The sequence below is a fragment of the Pan troglodytes genome, chromosome 5, assembly GCF_028858775.2.
Source record: "Pan troglodytes isolate AG18354 chromosome 5, NHGRI_mPanTro3-v2.0_pri, whole genome shotgun sequence".
Taxonomy (NCBI): Eukaryota; Metazoa; Chordata; class Mammalia; order Primates; family Hominidae; genus Pan; species Pan troglodytes.
Window position 1 is genome coordinate 32,365,660 of NC_072403.2, and position 20,663 is coordinate 32,386,322.

At 44.6% G+C, this 20,663-nt stretch overlaps 1 protein-coding gene across 50 annotated transcripts; it reads left to right on the top strand.

The window, feature by feature from the left end:
• The first annotated feature begins 1,460 nt into the window (after positions 1-1,460).
• Positions 1,461-14,464, top strand: BTN3A1 (butyrophilin subfamily 3 member A1). Of its 50 annotated transcripts, XR_010157603.1 has the most exons (13): positions 1,494-1,647; positions 4,337-4,476; positions 4,608-4,667; positions 4,795-4,884; positions 5,145-5,492; positions 6,908-7,189; positions 8,768-8,968; positions 9,129-9,149; positions 9,241-9,267; positions 10,363-10,389; positions 10,809-10,835; positions 11,666-11,958; positions 12,421-14,464. XR_010157603.1 is itself a non-coding variant. In XM_063812211.1 (12 exons), exons 4-12 carry the CDS (start codon positions 4,800-4,802, stop codon positions 12,942-12,944), a joined length of 1,542 nt encoding a protein of 513 aa, XP_063668281.1. In that variant the 5' UTR covers positions 1,472-1,647; positions 4,337-4,476; positions 4,608-4,667; positions 4,740-4,799; the 3' UTR covers positions 12,945-14,464. The 50 variants fall into 50 exon arrangements, 47 of the variants coding, with proteins under 47 accessions (XP_063668295.1, XP_063668306.1, XP_063668280.1 ...); XR_010157602.1 differs by lacking the exon at positions 4,337-4,476 and having other exon boundaries at positions 1,467-1,647; XR_001718328.4 differs by lacking the exon at positions 4,337-4,476 and having other exon boundaries at positions 1,469-1,647; positions 4,740-4,884.
• The last annotated feature ends 6,199 nt before the right edge of the window (positions 14,465-20,663 follow it).

A 20,663-nucleotide genomic window follows, 5' to 3' on the forward strand; every position in this document is an offset into this window, starting at 1 on the left:
TGCCCCAGACTGCTTCTGACTTCATTCTCTGCTGTCTCTGCATGTGGCTTCCAACGTCAAGGTTGCCTCATGGTCCCAGGAGGGCCGCTGAACCTCCAGGTCAAAAGCCTACATCGCAGGCAAGAGGAAGAGGAAGTACGGAGAGTGTACCCTCACATTCCCAGCTCTTTTGGCCCCTCCTTTGAAGGATCTCTTGGAGAAGCATAAGCACACAGCTGTCACCTACAAAACACTGGTTCCAACTTTGTCCCTTGGTCTCTGCTATCTACCAGATGGAAAAGAACGTTGCAGTACCTAAGAAAATTAGGCCTTATCACCAAGAAGAAAGGGGGAATGCATGATGCAGAAGGGACCAGCCATCTCAACCAGATACTACACGGCCTAAATTCAAACATTTACAATATAATTAAATTGCATCAGCCCCAGTCACATCTTAGCCTTAGGAACTTTGATCATTGACTTGCAATCCCAGAAAGTCTGTTTTGAGGTCCTAGGCCACAGGAAGAACCAATTTGTTTTATAGACCTCTTACAGAGACAGCATTCACAGTTTATCTAGAGTCTGGCCTCAGAGAATATGTACTCCACTGGCAGCAGGAGAAACAAATACACAGGAAAATACAGTGTAGCACAAAACAGGAGCTGAGGGTGAATGAAGATGCTCAGAAACACCTGCACTAAAAATTTGCTGAAAAAGGTAAAACGTGTCAAGCAGCACTGCCTCTGGAAGCCAGGAAAATTACATTTTTTGATAACAGATCCTAAGCCTGGATGCTGGAGGTGCTTAAAAATGTGCATTGTGGGCCGGGTGCAGTGGCTTAAGCCTGTAATCCTAGCACTTTGGGATCTGAGGAGGGAGGATCACTTGAGCTCAGGAGTTTGAGACCAGCCTGGCCAATATGGCAAAACCCCGTCTCTACTAAAAATACAAAAAGTAGCCGGGCATGGGGCGAGCACCTGTAATGCCAGTTATTCAGGAGCTGAGGCAGGAAAATCACTTGAACCTGGGAGGCGAAGGTTGCAGTGAGCCAAGATCCTGCAACTGCACTCCAACCTGGGTGACAGAGTGAAACTCCGTTTCAAAAAAAAGTGCATTGTGTCTGGTTTTCTTTCCATTCATACGTTTATTTGACTCTGTAGTAAAATCTCCTCCTCCTCCATGTACCCATATTCATGCAAGCAAATGTTAGCAAACTGCCACAGTAGCATTTTAATTAGTGCACATCTTTCTTCACCACATTAAAATCTTTTCCCATTGTGTTCTGCTGATATTTCTATTATGATAAAAGACTTAAGACAAGTGACTATATAGAAATACGTATATACACACAAGAATGAAAGAGATAAACAGTAAGGGAGGTAGGGCAGGAATTTTTCTTCAACGTGTACAATTCAATGTACTTTCAGTTTTCATTTCAGCCTTCCTCAGTGGTTTCTGCCCAGCAACTGATGAGAAACATCACCTCTGAACCAATCAAAAAACTTATTCTTCCAAAGAGAGATTGTTATTATTCCTCACGATGACCCGACAGTCTCTGCTTTCTTTTTCCTTTCTTCCAGAAGGAGATTTAACCATAGTAGAAAGAATGGAGAACTATTAACTGCCTTTCTTCTGTGGGCTGTGATTTTCAGAGGGGAATGCTAAGAGGTGAGTAGGGGAAGTCGATTAGAGCCTGGTTCACAATGCCTGGGAGGACAGGGGCTGAATCACTGAGAGTGGTGAGTGGGCATGCAGGGAGAGTACTCACCCAGAGAAAGGGGTGTGTGCCTGAGGGGGTGCGCACGCACACATGTGGACACATGGAAAGGGGAGAAGTAGTGCAAAGAATAAAGACCTGCAGAGTTTGGGATTTGGTGAAGAAATAGTCTAATTGCATGTTCTTAAGAACGTATTGTAGTCAGAAAAGGGCAAACAATCTTTAAAATCTGTTCTGGACAACTCAAGGCATCTATTCTAAGAGATTCTAAAAAGAGGTGTCCTTTATAAATTCATATGTAAATTTCTTCATTACAGAAGTATTAAAAATGTAGAAAAACCTGAACCAGCATACATATACAACAGGCGGGGGATAGACAAACAATGCATGGTTCAATCATAAAAGAGATTTCCATGCAGCCTTTAGGAATCGTGTTTTTAATGAAGGGCAATTATTTATAATTTTAGCAATGTTAGATCCATACATTAAACCTTGTTTTAAAATATTTTAGGAACAGTATGTGTTTTTCCTTTTATTCATCATTTCCCCCAAACCTAACGAATGCTATCCAATGGATACAATCTATTTCATTGTATGAATCTACAATATTTTTGTTTGTTTTGAGATGGAGTCTTGCTCTGTCACCCAGGCTGGAGTGCAGTGGCACGTTCTCGGCTTACTGCAGCCTCTGCTTCCTGGGTTCCAGTGATTCTCCTGCCTCAGTCTCCTGGGTAGCTGAGATTACAGGTGCACGCCACCACACCCAGCTAGTTTTTGTATTTTTAGTAGATTCGGAGTTTCGCCATGTTGTCTAGGCTGGTCTCAAACTCCTGACCTCAGGTGATCTGCCCACCTCAGCCTCCCAAAGAGCTGGGATTACAGGCGTGAGCCACCACACCCAGCCTTTAAAATTATTTTTAAACACTTCCCTAGTTTGGACTATTTCTCTTTTCTGCATTTGGCTATTGGAGATTTTACTGTATTGAGCAGCCTAAAACATAAATTTTTGTCTTAGTTCCTGATTTTCTTTTTTCTGCAACACTAATTCCTACAAGTGGAACATTTGGGTCAAAGCACACACCTTTTTTTTTTTTCTTTTAATAGCCATTCCTTAGCAAAGCATATAACTTTTTTTAAGGCCCTTGATATATATATGGTCAAAATACTTCCAGAAATATTTACCTTTTCACTACCAAAGTATATGACTACTACTATAGATATTTTATTTTATTTATTGATTGATTTGTAGAGATGGGGTTTCATTATGTTGACCAGGCTGGTCTTGAATTCCTGGGCTCCAGGGATCCTCCCATCTCAACTTCCCAAATTGCAAGGATTACAGGCATGAACCACTACTTAAACTTGTATTCCTTTATGCTTTTTTTCATTTGCAATATTGACTATAATCAGGAAAAAAAATATATCCTTTAAGAAGAAGAAAAACTTATGTCTCACTCTAAGGACAGCAGAGAAATTGTTAACTCAGGGAAAATGATAATAAAAATGATACCCCCTCTATAGCAACATAAAGAGCAGTTTCGAGGAGCAAAAGATGTGGTGAAATGCATTGTTTACTCTGGGTGGGTGCAAGATCCAGGCAGGGGTGGAGCATGGCCGGCTGCACAGATCTCTGTTCTCTTGTTTCCTTTACATCCCTCCCCACCTCCCTCTGCAGATCTTGTTCTCAGAGGCCATTCCCAGACCCACAGCAAGCGGGATTATGGCTGCAGGCCTCATGCTCCTTTGTTTTGGAAGAAACTGTTGAGGAGTTAGTATTTACTGAGCAGCTAATATGTTCCCATCACTATTGTAACTCATAATAATTATTGTTAAGTAATACATGAAAAGTTTTAAATTTAAAGCATTCCAATATTTTAAAAGTAAAGGGAACAAAAGGCCAAGTGTCCCTTCACTCACTAACCTCTGATCTTCAGATTAGCATGCATCTTTTTTGAGTTTTTCAGGCATTTACATAAATAGTTATGCAGAAATGGATAGCTTTGCTTTTGTTCTTCAATTGAATCTTTAGTATAGTTGTGCAAGGTGTTTTTTGATCACTTAGTGTGTCTCCGTTATCTAGGTTCATGACAATAAATCAACTCTTTTTACCTGCTGCATTGAATTCCCTCCGAGGGATGAGCCATCATTCCTCTAAGCAGCCTCCTGATGGGTGGCTGGTTCAGTTGGTTACCATTTTTATACTTTAAAAATAGTGCAGCAGTGTCATTCTCACAGAGGCTTCTGTCTGCACCCATGCAAGTACTTTGCTCGACTTGACATCAGGAAGTGGAACTGCTGGGCCAACTGTGCAATTCTAAATTTCACACTTCATGATATTGTATAAGTAAATAAAGTTACAATGGTTTTGTCTCATGTCTGAGACCAAAGAGCTTGTGAATCTTAGAGCCTTTACTTATTGCTTACCCTCTTTGTGTCCCTAACCCTTATATCATGGGCCTGGCCCCTTGTGGGTGCTCGGTAAATATTTGTTGAATGACTTTATGAAGGGAAGAAAGAAAAGGTAAGTAAGGCCTGGTCTTATTTGCAGCTCTGTGATCACTAGCCTTGGATTAAATGTGGTGGGTTCAGCCCCTGACTGACTTCAGGTCCCCACCAAGCAGTCTTCCTTAATCCTACCAGGAGTCCACTAGGCCATGAGTTGACCATGGTGATGGCCAAGAGTTGGGGCTTTGAGGAGTCCACAGTGTCGGACACCCACAGCGGTCGACCCCGGTGGAACCAGGGAGCCCAGTGAAGAGTGTCCTGCATGAATCAGAGGGGTATTGTGGTGGGTTGGACTTGGCAGGGGAAGTTTGGGGAAGTCATAGGATTCTGAATATTGTTAAACAGTACAGTGAGGATTTTCTGATCGAATAACAGATGTGCATTTCACATAGACATGTTTTTACAGGTGATTTTCAATGTTGGGACTCAAAGGTGAAGACACTGAAGGACAGAATTTTTGGCAGAGGTAAGATCTTCTTCGGTCACCATACTTGAGTTAGCTCTAGGGAAGTGGAGATTTCCATTTGGAATTCTATAGCTTCTTCCAGGTCATAGTGTCTGCCCCCCACCTTCCGGTGTCTCCTGATATGCAGCATGAATGAAAATGGCAAGTTTCGTGGCCTTCCTTCTGCTCATCTTTCGTGTCTGCCTCCTTTTGCTTCAGCTGCTCATGCCTCACTCAGGTAGGGAACGATTCCACGCTTGTTTCTGAAGCAGACAATTACCTAATTATGTCCTCATAGGACTTTTGACTCCTTCCCAAACCTGAAGTCCATCCCGACCTGAAGGTTCACCCGTCACTAAGAGACAAATGGTGCTTCTGTTAAGATCAGTTTCCCCCACCAGTTTCTTTGTATCTCGCCTTCCCTGTCTGAGAAGCACCCTTCCTCTCATGACCCCAACTCCAACACCCTCTGACAGATCCTCCCCCTTGTGCCTACAGCTCAGTTTTCTGTGCTTGGACCCTCTGGGCCCATCCTGGCCATGGTGGGTGAAGACGCTGATCTGCCCTGTCACCTGTTCCCGACCATGAGTGCAGAGACCATGGAGCTGAGGTGGGTGAGTTCCAGCCTAAGGCAGGTGGTGAACGTGTATGCAGATGGAAAGGAAGTGGAAGACAGGCAGAGTGCACCATATCGAGGGAGAACTTCGATTCTGCGGGATGGCATCACTGCAGGGAAGGCTGCTCTCCGAATACACAACGTCACAGCCTCTGACAGTGGAAAGTACTTGTGTTATTTCCAAGATGGTGACTTCTATGAAAAAGCCCTGGTGGAGCTGAAGGTTGCAGGTGAGCCTCCAGGTTTTGTTCTGAGAACATTTCTCTGTAGGATCTAGAGCAGATGCAGAGTCCCTCTTGCAAAAGCACTGCAGACACTCCTGGCTGCTCACTAGCAATTGCCTGCACTGCCTCCCAACTTAGCTTCTCTGAGGCCCTTGAGAAAGACACAGGTTTTCCTTTAGGAAGAATTCCTGCTGTACACTACATGCTCAAGTAAAGAACTCCTTTCCTCTGGCCACCAGAGATATAAGGGAAGTGAAGGACAAGGGATAGGAAGCATAAGAAATCATCTCTTTAGTGACCGGTACACAGTCATTCCTGTTTAGTTCTGTACTGGATGGCTTCTATGGCTCCACTAGGTACATGCTATTGTGGGCCCTAGAAGACTGGGCTATCTGGACTGTATCTGCTGCCAATGTTCTTGAGCCAATGACCCTAGAATACACCTGTAGTCATGGGAGCTGTGTTTCTTACTTGTGGCAGTGAGGAAGAACACATATCATGGGGAGCTGTGGTGGAGTCTCCGTAAGAAGCTGTTAGAGCAGACTTAGTATATAATTTGGGCTTGTGTTAGGGGATTTGGGAGGAGGGTTTATAGACTTTGGCCTCTGCTCTGGATGAGACACTGCTAGGAAGGTGTGGGCAGGTTAATTCTATGAGTGAGAACCTTAATCAATCTTATCTAGGAAGAAAGAGACTAGGGTGAGACTAAAGCTGTAATTGATGAAGGGGCAGCAATCCCTCATTGCTGATGGGGGATGTTTGGTGACTGCTGTGGTTTGGACAATGTTCATGTTTTTCTCTGTGCTCACACATGATGTGGGGTGGTCTTGTTTTTCCCATGATCCATCATAGTCACAAAGTGCCATCATCTGATGCTGGTGTTCTGTGAAATTGCTTTTGTTCAACAGGAGGACATTGAGTCCTGTTGCCGCTTCCAGATAAGGGGACTGCTCTTTTCTTTCTTAGTGCAATGCTTTTCCCTGTGGCTTCTGTTTAAGGGTTTGGTCAGCAGGGATCTGTAGCAGACGATGAAGGGAGGGAGAGAAAAGAGAGATCTGGTTGCTTAGTCCCTGGCTTCCTTCCTGCAAGTTACCCTCAGGCTGGCTGCATTGCCTTGCTGAAGGTCACTGCCCCTCTCAAGAAAGTCCTTAACGCATAAATCTCTTCTTTTATGTCTTCAAAAAAGCTCCCTCTCCTCCTCCCTCTGGTAACTGTGGTGGGTGGGAATAGCCCCACTGTTACTGACCCTAGGATACTGCACTCATTCATGTAGCTTTCTCCTCACTAGGAAACACACTTTTGTAAGCAGCTCTAAAATGAAATTGTTCTTGAATTATGGAAGGTGAGTGTGCCATGATTCCTTTTGAGACCCTCTCTGATACAGGCCTCTCAAGAATTTAGGCTAATTCATCCTTCCACAGCACTGGGTTCTGATCTTCACGTTGATGTGAAGGGTTACGAGGATGGAGGGATCCATCTGGAGTGCAGGTCCACTGGCTGGTACCCCCAACCCCAAATACAGTGGAGCAACAACAAGGGAGAGAACATCCCGACTGTGGAAGCACCTGTGGTTGCAGACGGAGTGGGCCTGTATGCAGTAGCAGCATCTGTGATCATGAGAGGCAGCTCTGGGGAGGGTGTATCCTGTACCATCAGAAGTTCCCTCCTCGGCCTGGAAAAGACAGCCAGCATTTCCATCGCAGGTCAGTACCTGCTTGGCCTCAGGTTTTCTGAGCTGGGCTGTGGCAGTTGAATGAAGGGGGAGGTGTTAGTGTCTGCAGTCAACCTGGGTCTCTGCACTGAATATAAGGCCCAAAGCATGGACCTGGAGGCTCCTCCTTGCACCGGGGGAGCTTCTCTTCTCCATAAAGCTGTTCATGACACAAACATTTACTGAACATTTCCTGTCTGCCAGAAGTATAACAGTAATTGGAATTAGGGGATAATTGTTAAGATAAGCTGCATATGTAAAGTCAAATGACAAAAGGGGAAAACATATATATATATACAAACTCATAGAGAAAGAGCTAATCTCCTTGAGACAGAAGATTTTAAAAACTGAGTAAAAAATTTTAACAAAGGTCATAAATTATTTAATTTACAGAAAAGGAAATAACTCACAAAAGAGTGTTCGTTCTCATTCATTAGAGAAACATACTGAATCATTTTTCACTTATGGTATTGGCAAAAATCAAAACAAACATCTGTTGGTTGATAACACATGGTTATGGCAGGAATGTAGGAAGGCTGTGACTCCTAGGCATCCGCTGGGATGACTTGTATTTTTGGTGTGCATTAGCACAACCTCTGTTGGGGGCTATATAACAATATCTATCCAAACTACATTTTTAGTGATCCAAAATTGCGCTTCTGGGAATTTATTTGGTAGATAAGCTTGCATTTGTATGAGATGATCCATGTAAAAAGTTATTTTTTATAGCACTGATTATGACTGCACAAGGTTGGAAACTATGCAGATGTTCACTGCTGGGGAACTTTCATGCAATGGATACCACTCAACTGTGAAAGAAAAAAGAGATAATTCTCTCTATAGTGAAGTGGAAAAACCTCCAAGATTAACTTTGCACAGAAAGAGCAAAATGCAGAGTGGTGTGTATGGAATGCTATCTTTAGTGCAAATAAGAGGAAAAACAAGAATATATTTTTATTTACATTTTTTTAAGTTAACAAGTAATGTCATAACACTCACTAGGCGTCAGGCACTTTATAAGTATTAATTTAATCCTTCTAACTTCAGGAGAAGGGCAGTAGGAACAGAGAGGTTAAGTAATTAGTCTAAAGTCACACTGCAAGTCACCTAAAGGAGCCAGCATTGACACCCAGGGCCTCCAGCTCCAAAGTTCCTGTTCTTAAGCATTATATTAAGCAGACTAATTTGAAGTTAAGAAAGGGAGGGTGGGAGGGAGGACTGGGTGGATGGGAGACTTGCGTGACTTTTTATACATGTATTTTAGAACCATGTACATGTGTTACCTATTAAAAAGTTGAATTAGAAAAAAATGTGTTTGATATCCTCAAGTCACTCACTTTCCACATGAGAGGCAGACATCTCAAGAGAAGTAATAGTAGCAGCCTCTAGTGGGGGTTTATCAAAGTCTTACCCACTGTCCTCTGAGATTTTAGCATGAGAAAGATTATTTAACCTTGTGAGATAGATTCCGTGCCCTGTGACCTGGGGTGAGCAGCTAACACTTGGGGCGCTGCAGTCTGGGGAAGCTGAGTGCACCGGCCCCCATGACCCACAGCCGTTGCCTTCACAGACCCCTTCTTCAGGAGCGCCCAGAGGTGGATCGCCGCCCTGGCAGGGACCCTGCCTGTCTTGCTGCTGCTTCTTGGGGGAGCCGGTTACTTCCTGTGGCAACAGCAGGAGGAAAAAAAGACTCAGTTCAGAAAGAAAAAGAGAGAGCAAGAGTTGAGAGAAATGGCCTGGAGCACAATGAAGCAAGAACAAAGCACAAGAGGTAGCTGACCCTGGGAGTTTATCTGAGCCCCTGGCTTACGGGCCAAAGCCCAAAGACCTCATGCCCATCCCCACCCCAGAGCTCAGTTGCTTTTAAGGTTAATTTTTTAGAAAACCCCCTCACCTGTAACAGTTCATTATTATTTCTGCTTATTTTCCAGTGAAGCTCCTGGAGGAACTCAGTAAGTTCCCATTCCCCCAGAGACCCAGGCATGTCTTCCTGTCCCTGCTTTATGCGCCTTGATGCATCTTCCCCTGTTCCTTCCATTGCAGGATGGAGAAGTATCCAGTACGCATCTCGTAAGTGCCTCTGATATTTTCTCTGAATTTGAATCTATAACTGTCTGTGCTTGAATAGTTTCCACTCTTAACTCTTTCCCCAAGGTTGGGAAGTGGTCTTAGATCCCTTTGACTAAGGAAAGAAAATAGATGTGCCAATTCCTAAATTCCTAGTCATTGCCAAAAAGTAAAAAAAAAAAAAAAAAAAAAAAAAGGAAAGAGAAGAAAGGAAAAAAGAAAGAGTGTGGCTGATTGGAGTAACACCCAGGAGGAGTGTTTCTTTCTCCCTCTCTTTCTCTTTCTCGACTGGTCTCGAAGAAAATATGCCTTCAATTTCTCTCTACCAGGGGCCACAGACTCTATAGCCCTGCAAAGCACTGAGGAATATCCAGGGGCACACTTGTAAAGGAAGGGGGAAGAGGTAGATGAAGTGCATTCTCTATGGCAGGAACTTCACTGGTCATTTTACATAATCTATAGGCTCCAGAGAAGAAAAAGAATAAAAGATAATAAAGAACAAGAAAATCTGAAAAGAGAGAGGGAGGAAAGTGTGTCTAATAAACAAAAGTGGCCTGAACCGTTGCTCAGTTGGTACCAATTTATTCTAACTGACTTCAAACACTAGTCCCTGAAATTGCTCATTAAATTTCCCAAATTCTTTTCAGAGTAAGGTACGAAATTAGATTGATATAGAAGGATCTTGCAAACACACACACACACATACACACATTTAAATATATATACACACATATATACATATATACACATATATATGTGCATATATATGTATATATATGTGTGTATATATATATGTGCATATAGACATGGAGACACCTATGCCCAGGTACAGGTGTATAGATACATTCCAAATAGATCAGCTGAACACCATCGGGAAGGAACTCTCGCAATGTCTGCCATGTCACTAGCATTCGACTGATGTTCCTGGATTTGATATTAAGAACGACACAATAGAAAGAATTGAACCTGCAGAGGAGGAAGATACAGGTAGTTAAAAAAAAAAAAAAAAAAAAGATTAGATGGATGTAAAGTTAAGGGAATGGGGCCAAATCAAAAATGGCAAGTTCAGGTGACATCTCTATCTTTTTTTCATTGTAGGGGGAGAGAGACATTCAGCCTATAATGGTGAGTGAACCTGATGCTCTCTGAGTTTGCTGGGACACGTGCCATGAACATTTCAACCTTTTCTCTGCTGTGATCCATTGATGTTCTCATTTGCATGAATCAGATTTAACCCAAAGACTCAATTTGTGTGTTGTGGGGGGTTGATTTCTGCTTTTCTGGAGAATCAGAGAGACTCTTGACCCTGCACACCCCCTTGCAAAGCCTGGCCTTGCAGCCTGTACCCTTCATTGCAGAGGGAACAGAGCTCACCATTTTTGAGAAGGTGCCACCCCTGATCCATCAGAGCTGTAGAAGAGGGAGGCTGGACCCTGGAAGAGACTCTGAAGAAAAGGAGAGAAAACATGTAGTGAGGGGAGAGTGCAGTGGGGAAAAGTACAAGAATACTGACCTTTTCCTTATCTGTGTCTCCTTCCTTTCAGAATGGAAAAAGGCCCTCTTCAAGCCTGGTGAGTAAATCACTGTGTGTTCCCTGGACCAACAACCTGAGGGACTATATTCCTTTTTCCTTTTTACTTCTCCAACTGTTGTGATTTGGGGAAGAAAAGCTCCCATGACTAGGAGAATTTGGGGTAGGCAACATTAAATTCCAATCTGAAAAGTGGGCCCATCTCCAAGACCCTTTCCGCTGAGAGCCCAGGGAACCAGGGCGAATAGATCTCTTGCACTTCCTCAGACCTTCCTGGGAAGGAAGACATATAAAGGGTGGAGCTGAGGGGAAGGAGACACACACTGAGTAATACTGCAGGGAGAGTGAGGATGGAAATGCCAAGGAAAGGAGGCGATGCCTGCCCAAAGAACTTAGTCCTTCCCAGACTTCTCATGCCACCTACTGTCAGTGCCTTCTCAAAAAAACTTAATGCTTCTGAGCTTTGGCCTCCACATATTTAGGTGATGATTTCAATCTGTGTTTGTGGGGGTTGAGGTGAAGACTGAAGGAATAATAAATATCCATTGGTCAAAAACCTTAAGAAGGAGATGATGAGTTCAAACTGGGTGGTTGAAGGTTTGCAGAAAGGAGGGTTAAGGGAAAGCAACAAGGAAAAGTGCAGTGCCCCCATGGTTCCCAACAGTGGGGAGCTGTCTCCACTCCTACACTGGGACGGCTAGGGAGGGGAGGCAGTTACTGGAACCCAGAGTAAGAAGTAGCTCAAAGAGAGGGCTCCCTGAGAAGAGTCTTCAGGCCTTGTTAGAGCAGCAGCAGCTGCTGCTGGCAGGGAGGAAGCAGGAAATTAAACGGTGTGTCTCTCCTTTCTTTCTCCTTCCAATCTCCTATCAGGGCCTCCCATTGGCCAAACCCAACAGCAAACCAGAGGACAAGGGAGCCCAGTGGCACTGTCTCAGGAATCTGCCCAGAGAACAGATTCCTGGGGCCCAGAAGAGGGTGGAGAAAGCTGAAGGGTGGAGAGTGAATCTAGGGCATATAAGGCACCACACAGAGCCCAGCACAGAGACGGCCTTGCAGCTATCAGGAAGATGAGGAGCTTCCTTCATGGCCTGCTGTGGGCTGAGTAAATAACATGATTGCCTTCTACAGCGCTAGAGATTCATTTGTTTATCCCCATTTTTCAGGTGAGGAAATGCTTCAGATGAGGCTCCACTTTGTTAAATAAATTGGATGTATGGAAAAATAGACTGCAGAAAAGGGGAACTCATTTAGCTCATGAGTGGTCGAATGAAGGTTGAAAATTAACCTCTGAGTATAAAGCATTAGTGGGCAGAGTGAATGTGGGGAGGGAAACAAGAAAAACGTAGAAAGGATCCTTGCTGCTTCCTGAGGCCACGTCAGGGTATTGGGTTAGGCAGATGCTGAGGCAACCCTCATTTCACCCTCCTCTTCCCCTCTGGACACAAGATACCTGATACCTGGGGCTTTCTCTCCTGACATCGATGAGAGAGTCACATTTAGGGCAGACTAGGAACACCAGGCTTTGGACTCAGACCTCCTCAGCATGGCCCAGGCCTTGCATGCTGAGGCTCTGAAATCCAGGAAAAATGGTTGACCGCATGGACACTTCCTCAAACTCTCTGCAGCGGATGTGATTCTGGATCCAAAAACAGCAAACCCCATCCTCCTTGTTTCTGAGGACCAGAGGAGTGTGCAGCGTGCCAAGGAGCCCCAGGATCTGCCAGACAACCCTGAGAGATTTAATTGGCATTATTGTGTTCTCGGCTGTGAGAGCTTCATATCAGGGAGACATTACTGGGAGGTGGAGGTAGGGGACAGGAAAGAGTGGCATATAGGGGTGTGCAGTAAGAATGTGCAGAGAAAAGGCTGGGTCAAAATGACACCTGAGAATGGATTCTGGACTATGGGGCTGACTGATGGGAATAAGTATCGGACTCTAACTGAGCCCAGAACCAACCTGAAACTTCCTAAGCCCCCTACGAAAGTGGGGGTCTTCCTGGACTATGAGACTGGAGATATCTCATTCTACAATGCTGTGGATGGATCGCATATTCATACTTTCCTGGACGTCTCCTTCTCTGAGGCTCTATATCCTGTTTTCAGAATTTTGACCTTGGAGCCCACGGCCCTGACTATTTGTCCAGCGTGAAAAGAAGGAGAGTTCCTCCAATTCTGACCGAGTGCTGATCATTCCCTAGAGACACCAGTAACCCCGGGCTTAGCTAACGAAAGTGGGGAGCCTCAGGCTGAAGTAACTTTTCTCTGCTTCTCCCTGCCCAGCTCAGAGCTGAGGGCCTCCCCCTCCACAGCAACCAATCACAACCATAAAGCTACAAGCACGCACTGAAGCACTTTACTGATACTCATTCAATTATTCATATGACAGTTGTTTGAGTTTGGTACCACCTTATTTTCCCCTTATACAGATAAGGAAACTGGGGTGCAGAAAAGTGAATTGACTACAAAGTAGACATGATTAGTTGACAACACAGCTGGGATCTAAACAGCAATAACTAACATTAATGGAGAACTTAAAATGCTCTGAGTGCTGTGTTATGAGCTTTGGTGGGTGTCACTCCTTTAATCCTCGCAACACCCTGTCGGGTAGTCTCATTTAGCAAGTATGGAAGTTGAGGCAGGGCAACATTAAGTAACTTACATAACTCATGCAGTAATTTCTGCAGCTGGGAGATGTTCAGCTTCAGTCCCTGGCCCTATGGCCGTTCTTTTCCACCCTGTTTCTTCCCCCATAGGAAGAACCCACCTGTAGCCCTGAGGTTCTTTTCCCAGGATGGCTCCAGGATAAGGATCACTGTAGGTGGTTGTGGAGTTGACACCCCTGTTGACTCCTTCCCAGCTGATTGTCAGAGCCTTAGACCCAGCACGCCTTGGATTAGCTCTGCAGAGTGTCTTGGTTGAGAGAATAACCTCACCGTACCCACATGACACGTGATTTGGAAAGAGACTAGAGGCCACACTTGATAAATCATGGGGAACAGATGTGTTCCCACCCAACAAATGTGATAAGTGATCGTGCAGCCAGAGCCAGCCTTCCTTCAATCAAGGTTTCCAGGCAGAGCAAATACCCTAGAGATTCTCTGTGATATAGGAAATTTGGATGAAGGGAGCTAGAAGAAATACAGGGATTTTTTTTTTTTTTTTTTTTAAGATGGAGTCTTACTCTGTTGCTAGGCTGGAGTGCAGTGGTGCGATCTCAGCTCCCTGCAACCTCCACCTCCTGGGTTCAAACAATTCTCCTGCCTCAGCCTCCCGAGTACTGGGAATATAGGTGCACGCCACCACACCCAACAAATTTTTGTACTTTTAGTACAGATGAGGGTTCACTATGTTGGCCAGGATGGTCTCGATCTCTTGACCTCATGATCCACCCACCTCGGTCTCCCAAAGTGCTGGGATTACAGGCTTGAGCCACCGGGTGACTGGCTTACAGGGATATTTTTAATCCCGTTATGGACTCTGTCTCCAGGAGAGGTGTCTATCCACCCCTGCTCATTGGTGGATGTTAAACCAATATTCCTTTCAACTGCTGCCTGCTAGGGAAAAACTACTCCTCATTATTATCATTATTATTGCTCTCCACTGTATCCCCTCTACCTGGCATGTGCTTGTCAAGTTCTAGTTGTTCAATAAATTTGTTAATAATGCTGACTCTTCAACTTGGCTTTTTCTAGACTCTAATAAGTCTACCTGGCACAGTAGAATAGTCCACACACCCACTGTACTCCCCACAGTTTCAGTTTACCTCATTGCAGTGTTTTCACAAAACCTTTATTGTATGTGTTTTCTACTGCTGCTATGATGAATTAGCACAAATTCTTAGACTTAAAGCAACACAAGTTTTTGGTTCACAGTTCTATAGGTCAGAAGTCCAACAGGGATCTCACCAGACTAAGATCAATGTGTCTGCATGCTGGATTCTTTTCTGGAGGCTCTAGAGAGCAATATGTTTTCTTGTGTATTCAGATTGCTGGCAGAATTCAATTTTTGCAATTACACGACAGAGGTCCCAGTTGCTTACTGATTTACAGCTGAAGGCTGTTCCCATCCCTAGAGGCTGCTGTTTTTTTGGCTCGCAGCTCCCTTCTTCAGTCTTCAAAGCAGCAATTATGCATTGAGGACTTGTCAATCTTTGAAGTTTTTCTGGTTCTTTTTCCATTGCACCTCTCTGATTCTTCTGCCTTCTACTTTTGAGAACTCCTGTGATTCGATTAAGTCCACCCAGATAATTTAGAATAATCACTAAATTTTAAGGTCCATAACCTTAATTCTATAAGGTCCATTTTGCCATGTTATATATCATTGTCACATGTTTCACAGTAAACATCACTAGGTGTTTATGGAGGGAAGAGCACTATTGAAGCTACCACTTATTTGGGAAATCATCCCAGGAAACACAAGTGCAGAAATAGTGAATCACAGAAGGGGGAAAGCCAGTTGTGTGAGGAATGGCACAAAGAGTTCATTAATGAGTCACCATATGGACAACTCGGCTTGTCCCACCCAGGACACTGTAAGAAACTATATGAAATTGTGGAATATATGTCAGAATCTTCCTAAGGGCTGGGGGCCCTTGTACATTTATCAACACCTCCCATCCTCTTTTGCTTAAATTGGTTGAAGGTTGCCCCTGGGAATGTTAGTTCTGCTGTACTTCAAGGTTGGGTTGTGCATCTGCAGAAAAAAAAGCAAATATCACTGGTGTTAGAGAAAGCGGAGGAGGAGAGACACAAATAACTGAGGTCAGACATTGTTATCCTCGAAGGAAACTGTGTTCCTCCACTATTGGCAAATTGTAATAGGCCAAGAGAATATGGAATGGGGCATCAACAGCATCTGTTCTAAGGGCTCTGCTTCTGAGAATATAATGAATGCCTTTCAAGGTCCCTCTGCCCTCCCTGCACCACATTCATTTAGCATTAGTGACCTCTTGTGTTCCAATACATGTCTGTATAGCATGGCCCTGCAGCCTCACCACATGGACTGGGTCTGGGATGGACACCTGAGCCAGGCTAGGGCAGGGGACCTTCAAGTGACATGTGACTAGCTACACCTGTAGCAGGTGTGCATGGGAGTTGTGGGAAGAACTCTTCCACTCACATTATGGTCCAAAAGAGGAGAAGAAGTTGAACTGCAGAAACAGAACACCAAAGCACATGTGCAGAGAGGAAACTTGAAGATGGAAGCAGTTTGGGCAATTTTCTCATCTTTTTTTCCTTGAGGTCCCAGTATCATTCTAGCATGTTCTGGGCAATTTGTTCTCTTGAGACGAGGTAAATATATTGACTAATATTGTTGAAGTATGGAAAATTAGCAACTTGCACAACCATTGCACTATGCTCATTGATTCTGTGAGTCAGGAATCTGGAATATGTAAGGGGCAAAGTAGGAATGGTTTTTCTCTTCACCAAAAAGTCTGGGCCTCCCCTGGAAGGACTCCGTAGCTAGAGGTGACTCAAAAAAAGAGACATGCCCAAATTGCCGTCAAAAATTGAAACTCATTTGCAAAGCAAAAAGGGATCAGTGTTCAGTCTGGGTCCTGGTTTTCCCAGGGGTCCCATGTACACCAGATCCACAGAGAACCTTGCTGAAGTGATGCTTCCTCTGTGCTTATCCCTCCCATGACAGGGAATGATTGTGTCAGGCTGTCACTATCTAATGTGGCACACTCCAGTAGAACCTGGTGTATTAGTCTGTTTTCACACTGCTATGAATGACTGCCGGAGACTGGGTAATTTATAAAGGAAAGAGATATAATTGACTCACAGTTCTGCCTGGCTGGGGAGGCCTTAGGAAACTTACAATAATGGTGACAGGGGAAGCAAACATGTCCTTCTTCATATGATGGCAGGAAGGGTGAGTGCTGAGCAAAAGAGGAAAAAGCCCCTTATAAAACCATCAGATTTTGTGAGAACTCACTATCACAAGAAGAACAAGGAGGTAAACACTGCCAAGATTCCCACCCCATGACACCACACACTGTTTCCCTCCCATGGCATGTGGGAATTATGGGAACTACCATTCAAGATGAGATTTGGGTGGGGATACAGCCAAACCATATCATTCCGCCCCTGGCCCTTCCCAAGTCTTATGTCCTCACATTTCAAAACACAATCATGCCTTTCCAACAGTCCCCCAAAATCTTAATTCATTCTAGCATTAACCCAAAGTCCAAGTCCAAAGTCTCATCTGAGGTAAGGTAAGTCCCTTTCCCTTATGAACCTGAAAAATCAAAAGCAGGTTAGTTACTTCCTAGATACAATGTGGGTGCAGGCATTGAGTGAATACACCCATTCCAAATGGGAGAAACTGGCCAAAACAAAAGGGCTATGGGCCCCATACAAGATCAAAATCCAATAGGACAGTCATTAAACTTTAAATTCCCAAAATAATCTCTTTTGACTCCATGTCTCACATCCAGGTCACACTGAGGCAAGAGGTAGGCTCCCATGGCCTTGAGCAGCTCCACCCCTATGGCTTTGCAGGATACAGCCCCCCTCCCAGCTGCTTTCACAGGCTGGCATTGAGTGTCTGCTGCTTTTCCAGGTGCAAAGTACAAGCTGTCAGTGGATTACCATTCTGGAATCTGGAGGATGATGGCCCTCTTTTCATAGCTCCACTGGGCAGTGCCCCAGTGGGGCCTCTGTGTGGGGGCTCTAACCCCACATTTCTGTTCCAAACTGCCCTCACAGAGGTTCTCCATGAGGGTTCTGCTCCTGCAGCAAACTTCTACCTGGACATCCAGCTGTTTCCATACATCCTCTGAAATCTTGGCAGAGGTTCCCAAACCTCAATTCTTGACTTCTGTGTACCTGCAGACCCAACACTATGTGAAAGCCACCAAGGCTTGGCACTCGTACCCTCAGAAGCAACAGTCTGAGCTATACATTGGCCTCTCTTAGCCATAGCTGGAGCTGAATCAGCTGGAACTGAGGGCACCAAATCCCTAGGCTGCATGAGCACTGGGGGACCCTGGCCCCAGCCTAGGAAACCATTTTTTTCTCCCAGACCTCTGGATCTGTGATGGGAGGGTCTACCAGGAAAACCTCTGACAGGCCCTAGGGGCATTTTCCCCATAGTCTTGGTGATTAACATTTGATTCCTTGTTACTTATGCAAATTTCTGCAGCCAGCTTGCCTTTCTCCTCAGAAAATGGATTTTTCTTTTTTATCAAATCATCAGGCTGCAAATTTTTCAAACTTTTATGCTCTGCTTCCTCCACCACTGTGAAGCCATTGCTAGTGTATTACTTGCAAGGTTTTGGATTGAAGTGAAAGGGAATTGTAGGCTTCCAGGCGAAGCATTTAGACATTTGAGGGGAATATTGACAATAGCTGCCACTTAGAAATTTCTTTCGCCAGATACCCCAAATCGTCACTCTGAAGTTCAAAGTTCCACAGAACTCTAGGGCAGGGACAAATGCCACCAGTCTTTTGTGCATAGCAAGAGTGACCTTTACTCCATTTCCCAACAAGTTCCTCATCTCTATCTGAGACTACCTCAGCCTAGACTTCATTGTCCATATCACTATCAGCATTTTGGTTAAAGCCATTCAACAAGTCTCTAGGAAGTTCCAAACTTTCTCACATTTTCCTGTCTTCTTCTGAGCCCTCCAAACTGTTCCAACCTCTGCCTGTTACCCAGTTTCAAAGTCACTTCCACATTTTCGGGTATCCTCATAACAGCACCCCACACTACTGGTACCAATATACTGTATTAGTCTGTTCTCATGCTAGTATGAAGGACTGGGTAATGTATAAAGGAAAGAGGTGTAATTAACTCACAGTACCATGGCTGGAAAGGCCTCAGGAAACTTACAATCATGGCAGAAGTGGAAGCAAACACGTCCTTCTTCACATGATGGCAGGAAGAAGAAGTGCTGAGCAAAAGGGGGGAAAGTCCCTTATAAAATCATCAGATATCCTGAGAACTCACTATTATGAGAACAGCATGGAGGTAACTGCTCCCATGATTGCCCCCATGCCAAACCATATCACCTGGTTTCTTGCTAAGCTACCTGATGAGCAATAAACCCTCTTGTTGCCTAGAACACACATATTTCCGAATGGCTCATGTCAACTTTGGCAGAGGGTGAAACCTGGCTTAGCTGGATACTTCTGGCACAAGCTGCTTCAGAAGCCCTGGACATTATATCTTCAGATAAAAAAACTGAAGCCAGATCTTAGCCTGAGTTTTGTATACTTACAGTGTCCACTTCTGTTTATTCCAAAGAACAGTCCAGGCTTGGCTGGAATGATCCAATACTTGCTATGATTTTATCCTCATTAGCCACTCAACCTAGAATCCAATTTTAATTATACTCCAGAAGCATCAAGTGATAGGTGAGGCTGCCATTTCAGAAAGGGACAGTATAAGGGTCAGTCCAATTGAAAAAGCAGTTCTCAGGACTTGCTTTAGCTCATTCTCATCATAGAGCTTTCTCTGCAGAAGGAACCTACTGGGTCCTCCTTCCTGGTCCTTGAACTTCTGACCTAGAGTGGCTTAATCCTGCTGCCACCTCTCTCTCACACTCTGATGCCGAATGATTCCAGGAACTGGGCCATGCTGTGGTGGGAATGACCTTACCCTGAGCATGTCATTTATGCATTGAACAGCAGCTGAGAGCAGAGCTAAGGCTGAGCCCTATAAGGAGAGAAGAATCACATCCTGCAGAAGTCAGTCTAGAAAAGCAGGTACTGTAGCCACAGCAAAGACACAGTTGATACCTGAATAACAATAATACAAGACAGGATATGGGAACAGCAAAAGATTTGGGTGTCAGAAGAGGCTGAGAACACTTCAGGCAGGAACATTCAGAGTTGTTCTTGGAGGAAGTAGGCACGAAGGCTGGGCAGGATTTCACGGGGCAGAGATGGAGCAAACAATTCAAGTGAAAGGCATGGCATGGGAAAGGGAGCGCTGGCCACAGGGAGTGCAACATTGTGATGCAAGTCCACTGTGGAGCCATTGCTAGCGTACTAACTGCAAAGTTTTGAATTGAATCAGAAGGGAATTGGAGGCCTCCAGACTAAGCATTTAGACACTTGAGGGACATATTCACAACTGAGCCTCGGGAAGATTATTCTGCAAGATATCCCTACAATGACAAGATTTAGTCTGTGGAAAAGGGATTTTTTTTGGAGGGAAGAGGGTATGTGTGCCAGTGTGTATGTGTGTGTGTGTGTGTGTGTGTGTGTGTGTGGTCCTTGGACTCAACCCCACCACCTACTGGCAGAAAGTCAAGGCCAGCTAGAAAGTTTTGCTCACTTCTATCTTCTGTCCCTACCAGAATGCCACCTGCCTGAGGGAAAGGGTTTTTGATCATCACTCAGGATTCTCAGCACCTCTTATCCAATAGCTTTGGAATGAATGACAAGGCCTTTATAACAGCCACTGCAACTGCTGTCTTCTTTCCTTTGCTACCCCTCCCGCTCCAGCCATGCCTGCTTCCCCCAAGACCTTCCGTGCTCCAGGCCCAAACTCCAAAGCTAGCAACTTAGACAAGAGTCCTCTGGCTTTGGAAAGAGGGCGGCTTTTGTTTTCCTCCTCATGTTTCCTCCCCAGCAAAATCTCCCTCTACATAGAGAAGCCTCTCCTTGTGGATAGTAGCAAAGCCACCAACCTCGGGGACCAGCCTTGGGAATCTCAAGGCTTGAGAGAGAGAGAGAGAGGAGAGAAAAAGTATCTTGCTTTCGAACAAACAAAAAGGAAATAAAAAGACCCGATAATCTCAAAAGGTTACTTGCTGCTTGAAATTTTTGATTCGGTGTATTCTACCTAGTAACTGCTGAGAAATAAGGCTCGACACCATTGGCTGGTTCACTCACACCCGGCCAATCCTGGACTCTAA